Here is a 9,881-nt window from a genome sequence, read left to right on the forward strand (position 1 = left end):
TTAATTCTCTATATAACATGTATTGTATTGTATTGTATCGTTGTGACCATGCAGTGTCCTGCAGCCCGCCCCCTGTGGTGAACATAAGGACACCCGTGTGTTAATTCTCTATATAACATGTATTGTATTGTATCGTTGTGACCATGCAGTGTCCTGCAGCCCGCCCCCTGTGGTGAACATAAGGACACCCGTGTGTTAATTCTCTATATAACATGTATTGTATTGTATCGTTGTGACCATGCAGTGTCCTGCAGCCCGCCCCCTGTGGTGAACATAAGGACACCCGTGTGTTAATTCTCTATATAACATGTATTGTATTGTATCGTTGTGACCATGCAGTGTCCTGCAGCCAGCCCCCTGTGGTGAAGGACGCCCGTGTGTTCGGCTCCATGAAGCCTCGCTACGAGATCGGCGCCCTGGTGCGCTACCACTGCAAGACGGGCTTCATCCAGAGACACCCGCCCACCATCCGCTGCCGCGCCGACGGCCACTGGGACACGCCCAAGGTCACCTGCATGAGCCGTGAGTATACGGACCAATCACGTACCAGGCAGACAGTATACCAGTCAGACAGTACCAGTCAGTACGGTCCAGTAACGTACCAGGCAGACAGTACCAGGCAGACAGTACCAGTCAGTATACGGACCAGTCACGTACCAGGCAGACAGTACCAGGCAGACAGTACCAGTCAGTATACGGACCGGTCACGTACCAGGCAGACAGTACCAGGCAGACAGTACCAGTCAGACAGTACCAGGCAGACAGTACCAGTCAGACAGTACCAGGCAGACAGTACCAGGCAGACAGTACCAGGCAGACAGTACCAGGCAGTACGGTCCAGTCACATACCAGTCAGACAGGATAGCTTTTCTTTACAATTTTACAATTTAGGCATTTAATCCAGAGTGACTTACATTAAGCAAGAACAAAAAAGCATGGGAATACATCACATAAACTATACATATATACTATACTATGCTATACATTATGTACTATGACGTGCTATGACTACATACAATGCAATTATAGTGCTGTCTACATAACATGCTATAAATCTGTATCAAATGCTATCTAAGTCTACAGAAATGCTATCTACCGGTAAGTATGCTATCTTAGTTTAGATTAGTTTAGTTTATTTTTATTTATAGTGCAACATCACCCCAAGGGGTCTCTGTGCACTTCACAACAATACACAGCAAAAAGCAGAAAATACAATAGCACAATAAACAAGCATAATACGATGTGTCAATACACATGGATGACATAAGTACCATACGTTGTAGGACACAGTTAAAAATGTGTTCAGATCAATCTATTAAAATAGCACATATTGAAACCACGTGGGCAGAGCACGGTGAATATAGTAGTGATTTCAGTGAAACTATAATGCAGGGAGAAAAGATGGGTTTTAAGTCTAGATTTAAAAATGTCTAGTGAGTGAGTTGGCATCTCGTACTGTTTGTGGGAGAGCATTCCAGAGACAGGGGGCACGGTGTGTGAATGCTCTGCCCTCCAACCGTTCTTTTATTGTGGTATTATATGTGACTGAGAGTCTTCCAGTATCTTGGGAGCGTAGAGGTCGTGGGGGGATGTACTGTATGCTTTATTGTTCTCTTGCCTATTAGTCAGTCAGTTTGCACTGTATTCACTGTTCCCATCAGACATTGCAAAACAAAACAAAGGGATCTACACATTGGCATATAGGAACATATAGGGCTGTCCTCGACTAAATACATTCGTAGTCGACTAATTGTCTTAGTTGTGACTTTGTTGCACCATTTTGATTTGATCGATTTAGATGTTTAAAATAGTGTTCGCTGCACACAATCATAAAGAGAGCAGCCTTTTCAGGCTGATGAGGTTGAGAACTTAATTAAGGTATCCGACTGGCAGAATTAAAGGCTAACATATACTTTACTAGAGATGTGCATGGGGAAAACAATTTTAAAAAGCACAAGAAAAAGACTAAGAAACTATTATTGGGGCTTGACTAAAACCAAACCGGCCGATTCCGGAGTAGCTGTTTTCTTACCGTGATCTGCCGATGATACTTTTTGATTTACTTCTGTGGACTCTAACATTAGCTAGATGTTTAAGCATTTATTTCATATTTACATGTTGATTTCAGCTCTTACATCTAATTCAGACATGCTCTAGTATAGAGTCTGCCTGTGCTATTAACTCATTTTGGATTTAAAAAAAATGTTAATGTATGAACCCATTTTGGGGCGGGAACCCATTTTGGTTATGCTTTAGCTATTGAAAAATAGCACACCTACAAGCTCATAGCGCGCCACCGAGTGGCGCGCTACGAGCTTGTAGGTCTGCTTTTGAAAAATCGAAGGAACGACTGACATAGAAACATAGCTTTTTCAGAAAACTGTCAGGATTTAGAAGACATTTGTAGAATCGATCTCAGGTCTAAATGGGTTAAAAAAAAATGTATGTCTCTCTCTCTCTCTTGTCGTTGTTTGTCCTGTGTCTAGCCGCTACCTACCATAAGGCCTTCAGTCACCGGCACCACAACAAGAACCAAACCCACGAGCACCAGAACACGGCGCGGCACTACGACCACAACGCCGTTCACACCAACCACCTCCAGAGCCAGAAGAAGCAGCAGCACATGGAGCAGAGACGACTGCTCAGGGAGAAGAGACAGCATTCACAACAACAGGATCAGCTGAGACACTGATTTACCTATTTTGTTTTTTAAAATTAGTGTTATTATCAGACCTAAAAAAAAAACAATTGAGCCAATATGTATTAAGACAAGTGACTGCAAAAGGGCTGGAAACTCATTACGCATAATTATGGTCACTGTCGGACCGAAACCTTGTATCTCCATATTTCATTATTTTCTGTTTTTTATTTTTTATTTAAAAATAAATTGGTGGGGGGGGGGATAATAATCATACAAGAGTGGTCAAACACAAGTTGGAAGAATAGCAGATCTACAAGCTCACAACGTGTCACGGTGCGACACTTTTGCGTGCTAGTAGATAGGCTACTATTTAAAACATGAAAAGAAGATAAAAAATAAAATAATAAATTAAGTTTTGGACATACAAGGTTTCCACCCGACAGTGAAGCTATGGCACATCATGAATACTGTCAATAATAATTGACCTGTCTGTGTCTATCGATGGACACAAGGGGGGGGGGCTGTTTCACAAACAGTGTTGGGCACTAACTTATTACTAAATATAATATAATTAATATTATAGAGAACCCAAGTCTGACATCACTGCCGCTAGAGGCTATACTATCCCCCTCGGTCACCACTCACGACGTTAGTATTTGCGCAGCGTGGAAAATAGACGCTTCAGTGCCCATACCCGAAGGCGGGGTTGGCGAAAGGGCCTTTCTGTGTGGAGTTTTCATGTTCTCTCCGTGTCCCCTAGGGTAGGTACCCTCACAAAAACATGCAGTAATCCTGGTCTCTAAACTGCCTCCCCCTGGCCAGCCGGGGCGCCTGATGGAGGGGAAAGGAACTGGTTGGAATAACGTGTTCCTTCCACGCGCTACGTCCAACCAGGGAAACTTCCCCCTGTCAGGTGTAAAGGAGCAACTTGGACACGTCCGTTGCTCTCCCCAGGTTGGCGAAGGGTGTGTAGAGCCCAGGATCACAGTAGATGATTGGCACAGGGGTGAAAAATGGGTTACAAAATCGTGGGATAAAAAATATATTAAAAAAAAAAAGAAAATAGACGCTTCATCGATCGGCCTTAATTTGCTCCTAAATTTCTGCACTTTTTGCTGCGGACGGTTGAGTCTTCTTTCACTTTCTTTTCACTTTCTCCCTACCATCTTTGTGCCCCCTTAAAGCCCTTGCATTAGTAAGCTGGCCCTGCTTTACGGGTCCATTTAATCATTAAATAACTCCAGAGAGCATACAAATGAAACCATTAACTTTTAATGGTTTCATTTGTAGTTCCTTGAAATATAACAAAACAAAACAAAACACCTTGCCTTATATGATCTTAACTTGCCCTACCTACGCTGTTCACAAAACACGAGATGCGAGTCAGCAAACTTCCATCAACATTCCCGTACTTCCAATGATGAAGTTGACGTCGTTGTTGCGTCATGTTCAGTTCCTCAGCGTTGTGCCATATGGTTCAGGGACGTGCACACATAGACACACATAGCCCCTGCCCTTTTACCCGTCTGTAAAACAACTGCCCTCTCCAGACCACGAATGTAGCGTTTGTTTACTACATGGTGAAAGAAATACAAATGCCACTCCTTTCCTTCCATGCCTACATACCGGAAGGCAGCATTCAGGAGAATTTATTTCCTCCGAAGTCTCCTGAACTTTTTTCCTGAACACATTATTTCGCGTTGAACAAATTTGTTTAGAAATCCAATGTCGTTATACACTGCATCTCCACTAGCTAAAGAGTGCTGGGTTGCGCCCCTGAAAATAGCTGATCTACAAGCCAATTTCAAAAATATATATAGAAATTGGATGCCGACCCCCATCTGAACATACTGTATGTTGTTCCAAGGACTATGTTGTTCCCCTCCCCCAGAAGCAAAGATTTTAGTTAAAAACATTCGCTCTGAAAGAATATATATTCAAAGATGTGTGCCACATTTTCCATGATTTTTCAAAATATAGCTGATCTACAAGCTCGTAGCTGTGAGCTTGTAGATCTGCTATTTTTCAATAGCTAAAGTATAACATAATGCTTAAAACACCAAAAGGGGTTCCTGTCCGGAATGGGTTAATAATATATCCGAATGCAGTATGTCCACACTGCAGTGCCTTCTGTGAATCATATTATATATTATTTAAATATAGATACTTTATGACATACAGTAATCTGCCCTCTAATTAACCTTTACACTTTTTAAAGCTGCAATCTGTAGGATTTTATGTCTGTCCGACCTTCTAGTATTTGATCCAATCTGTATCGTTTATGTCCGACCTTCCTGGTATTTGATCCCATCCTGGTATTTGATCCCTTCCTGGTATTTGATCCCATCCTGGTATTTGATCCCTTCCTGGTATTTGATCCCATCCTGGTATTTGATCCCATCCTGGTATTTAATCCCTTCCTGGTATTTCATCCCATCCTGGTATTTAATCCCTTCCTGGTATTTGATCCCATCCTGGTATTTGATCCCATGCGAGCACCAACATTTCTACTGTTGAACTAAAGATCAAAATGCCCCTTTAAATGCCCCATACACGAGTAAGAGTTTTGACAAGATTTTGGAAAGATTTCTTTACGAAATCTTGTCAAAACTCGTGTACTGTATGGGAGACTCTAGGCTAGCGTTGGAGGTGGAACGAGCATTTGGCCATGCCAGGGGGAGATATTATCGTTTTTAGCTTCATGCAATACCTCTTGTCCACCAGTAGGTGTCCTGCCTGGACCACAGGATCAAAATGTCTCAATGGAAGAGCAGGGAGACCACCAGACCACAATAAAATAAAATAAATGCATATCATAATAATTGAAAAGGAACTTTATACTAGCGACTGGAAGCATAAAGTATTTATGACAAATGTTTAGTTCATTAAATCGTGTTTAGGTATAAAAAGTGTAAGGTCCAGTCATTGTTATCAAACACCTTCTCTAGTGGGTCGGGACCTTTAATACTCTATGGTCGGGACTCAGTGAGACCCATTTTTATGGGTCACAACTTGAGTAAAAATCTAGTTTCCCCCCCCCCCCTCCATTTTAAAATAGGCTATATATGTATTTCAAAAGATTATAAATTATTTTTTTAAATAAAAACATTTTAAATAATTGTATACATTTGAAAACAAGACATTTCACAAATAATAAAATAACAAAAATGATAAGAAGTAGTGAAAATAGCCGATCTACAAGCTCACAACGTGCATGCGAAGCGACACGTTGTGCGCTTGTAGATCTGCTATTTTCACTAGTAGTTTGGGTCGGGGGCAAACGACTAATGTCTCTTTTGGGTCTCCAACCAGAAAGGTTTATTGGTGGAAACCCACTGATCTCGACCATTCATGACAACTGCAAGGCTGAAAAGCCCGTCCTTAATCGGCTTCCAATTCAGCAGAGCTTCCTTGCCTGGTATTAACATATACTCTACCAGCATACAGACTATAGTTAAAATAACATTCTATTCACTAAAAAAAACAAGTTTGGCATTGCAGCATTAATTGGGGTTTATATTGTTGAGTAGAATCATTTTAAAATGATTCTCACGTTATATTTCAATTAGCCCCATCTACCATTTTTATGCTGCTTTGTTTTGTTTTCCCCTCATAATTTTTATTTTATTTTATTTTTTATCATAAGTCATAATAGAACATTATACTGTAAAGGGACTTGGCTTGTTTTATAAATGAATTGTGGATTTTACTACTCAAACTTAGTGAAGGAACTCTGGACTGGCCTGTTTTTTATGAATGTGTTGTGTATGTTGAACTTATATTAGTGATACTATATAATCATAAAGTCTATGATTTATATTATGTGAAGCCATACGAGTGTAACATATTGTATACAGTAGAACTATGAATGAGCTGTGATATGGAATAAACTTTTTTTTTTTAATTGTTTTTTAGAACGGAATGCTTTCAATATCGCCTTCTTCATTTGTATAGATGTCATGTTGTTATATCATCATGCAGAATATAGCACACGCTGCACCATGTGTATTGTCAGTCGCACATTGAATAGGCCTAACGAAGCATTTGTTTTTGCAAAGTAACCCTGCATCTGTTTGTTGGTGGCCATGATTTAGCTGTGCCTCACAAGCCTGATTTGAACTTATAGTTGCGCGCTGACGTACGTGGCGTGTTGAAAATTGCAGATCCTCAAGCTCACATCCTCAATATATAGTTTGTGGCACACAAAGGTGTGCCACAAATATGTATATTAAACGTTAGAATCACTTGCTTTTTTGAAAAGTCTACTCTGATACATGAAAAGTAGCTGCATCGAAACTTTTTTACACATTGTCGAGGCTTGATGTTTTGGAGTGACAGCTGAATTGGGAATTTTGGATACTACCCCCCCCCCCCCCCCCCCCTTTTTAATATCTGTGATTCGGTACACATTCTATTTTGTACCTTTGATGACGTTCTGTATAGATTTTTATATACTCTGTATTTGTGATATGAAAGTGTATGCATATCTGTGTGTGTTTCTACTCTACTGTGTGTGTGTGTTTCAAAGGGACAATATGGGATCTTATTTATATACATAATCATTGTTTAATTCTTTATTTATGTTTACTGTAGGCCTACTGTTCCTGGTTATTGTTTTGGTCTGTCTGTCTATCTGTCTGTCTGTCTGTGCAATAAAGATACAACCACCATTATACGTCTCTGTGTAATGTCATATCACCGAAATTATCAATATCTAACCACATTGACTCAACTACTGCCCATGTTCAATGTTGAGGTATAGGCTACGTTACAGGACTTTTATTCCACTAGAATTATTTATTTGACATGTACATTTAGATAGTTTGTCTTTATTATGTTTTCTTCCCCTGAGATATTCTGCAATCTGTAAAGACTATAGACCAGTGATACTCAACCTCAGGCCCGCGGGCCACATCAGGCCCGCGGGACCATTATGACTGGCCCACCAATGAAAATCTAAAACAAAGAAGAAAAAAAAATCTGGAAAATGAAATAAAAATAAATAAATCTGAATGAAGTTATCATTAATTACATTATTATAAGTAATACTATTAGAGTTGTACAATTACTCGAACGAAAATAAAAGCTTGGGGGGGGGGGGGGGGGGGGGAGATGCAATGCAAATGAAAGACATATACTGTGTATCCCTATTCCCTGACATAATTTTATAGCTAAACGGACAGAATTCTATTTTATTTGAATGATGAAACCCAGCTGCCATTAATAGTTGGAAATGGAAATGGAAATTGCGGAAATTGTAATTGCGGAAATTGCAGAAATGGTGGAAATGGAAATTGCAGAAATTGAGGAAATGGAAATTGCGGAAATTGCGGAAATGGTAATTTCGGAAATTGCGGAAATGTTGGAAATGGAAATTGCGGAAATTGCAGAAATTGAGGAAATTGCGGAAATGGTAATTGCGGAAATTGCGGAAATGGTGGAAATGGAAATTGCGGAAATTGCAGAAATTGCGGAAATGGAAATTGAGGAAATTGCGGAAATGGAAATTGCGGAAATTGCGGAAATGGTAATTGCGGAAATTGCTCTTCACTTATAGCTATCTATTTTCAGGTAGATTGTTTTATTTTACTCAGTCAGCCATATCACTACTCATTTTTTTTCATGAAAAAGGTTAATCTATTTTCAGGCAAATTGTGTTTATTGTATTTTATTTTACTCAGCCATAACATTTTTTTTTCTGTTAACCAACTTGCTGGCTGGCAGGCAGGCAGACAGCTACTCATAGACAGGCAGACAGACAGACAGCTACTCATGGAGAATTGGACAGGCAGGCAGTCAGACAGAGCAGACAGGCAGACAGACAGCTATACTCATGGAGAATTGGACAGGCAGGCAGACAGCTACTCATGGACAATTGGACAGGCAGGAAGGCAGACAGCTACCCATAGACAGACAGACAGCTACTCATGGACAATTGGACAGGCAGGAAGGCAGACAGCTACTCATAGACAGACAGACAGCTACTCATAGACAATTGGGCAGGCAGGCAGACAGCTACTCATAGACAGACAGACAGCTACTCATGGACAATTGGACAGGCAGGAAGGCTACTCATAGACAGGCAGACAGACAGATACTCATGGACAATTAGGCAGGCAGGCAGACAGCTACTCATAGACAGGCAGACAGACAGACAGCTACTCATGGACAATTAGGGAGGCAGGCAGACAGCTACTCAGACAGGCAGACAGACAGCTACTCATGGACAACTGGACAGGCAGGCAGGCGGACAGACAGACAGACAGCTACTCATAGACAGGCAGGCAGACAGCTACTCATAGACAGGCAGACAGTAAGACAGCTACTCATTGACAGACAGACAAATAACTACTCATGGACAGACAGACAGACAGGCAGGCAGGCAAAGAGCTACTCATGTTATGTTATTATGTTATTATAACAGCTACTCATGTTATGTGCAATAATTTGTGCAGTTATGGAAACAGCTCTTTGTGTTTATGCAAGAAAATGTAACACATTTATTTATTTACATATTGTGTGCATGCACATTGTACTTTGATACATTTTGCGAAAATAAAGCAATTGAAAGAGAGAAGTTATCAAGTATCATTAATGTCGTAATTTTATCTACTGGCCCCTGGCCCCTTGCCATTTTTGTAATCTATTGAGATAAATAGATCTATTTGAGTATCCCTGCTATAGACTATAGAGAATATTTTCTATGCTTTTGTACTTAATACTTTTACTTACACTTACAGTGAGGTTTTAAATACAGGACTCTGGTAACAGTAGGCCCATTTGTGGTATTGCTGTGACATGGATTTCGTTAGGCTATGTGGGTAATAGGTGATTTTGTTGTTAAAAAAAAGAAAATAACAAAAAGAAATATAGACCTATATGATAGTATTCTTTTTTTTGCTATGTAGAGACAGTGCTTGTTAAGTAACAGGGCTTACAGGAGTCGTGTGTGTAACTAACTGTGTGTGCTGTGTGTGTGTGTGTGTGCGCGCGCGCTGAAATCGGCCAGTGGCGGTGGTGTGTCTGTCAGTTGATGAGGAATCATATAGTCATTGATTGATGATTTGTTGTTGTTTGTTGTTGTTAATGACGAGCAACGTCTTCCAGAGAGAGATAACTTGAGAGTTGAGACACTAGAAACTCCCCGAGGAACAAATCAAACTGCTGGACACTGATCTACACACACACTGCAGGTTAGTAAACAGATGATTTGTTGAGTTGAATGAACACGAGCTTAGCT

The 9,881-nt window shown here is 40.4% G+C and overlaps 1 protein-coding gene across 2 annotated transcripts in view; it reads left to right on the forward strand.

The window, feature by feature from the left end:
• The window catches only part of vcanb (versican b), a 57,968-nt gene extending 50,654 nt beyond the window's left edge, over window positions 1–7,314 (forward strand). For both annotated transcript variants that reach the window (XM_080755278.1, XM_080755279.1), the window contains exons 15-16: window positions 340–522; window positions 2,487–7,314. In XM_080755278.1, coding sequence (XP_080611404.1) covers window positions 340–522; window positions 2,487–2,692 — 389 coding nt within the window. In that variant the 3' untranslated portion in view covers window positions 2,693–7,314. The remainder of the gene's footprint in view (window positions 1–339; window positions 523–2,486) is intronic.
• The last annotated feature ends 2,567 nt before the right edge of the window (window positions 7,315–9,881 follow it).

Source organism: Protomyctophum bolini (assembly GCF_963924005.1).
Source record: "Protomyctophum bolini genome assembly, chromosome: 22".
Classification (NCBI taxonomy): domain Eukaryota; kingdom Metazoa; phylum Chordata; class Actinopteri; order Myctophiformes; family Myctophidae; genus Protomyctophum; species Protomyctophum bolini.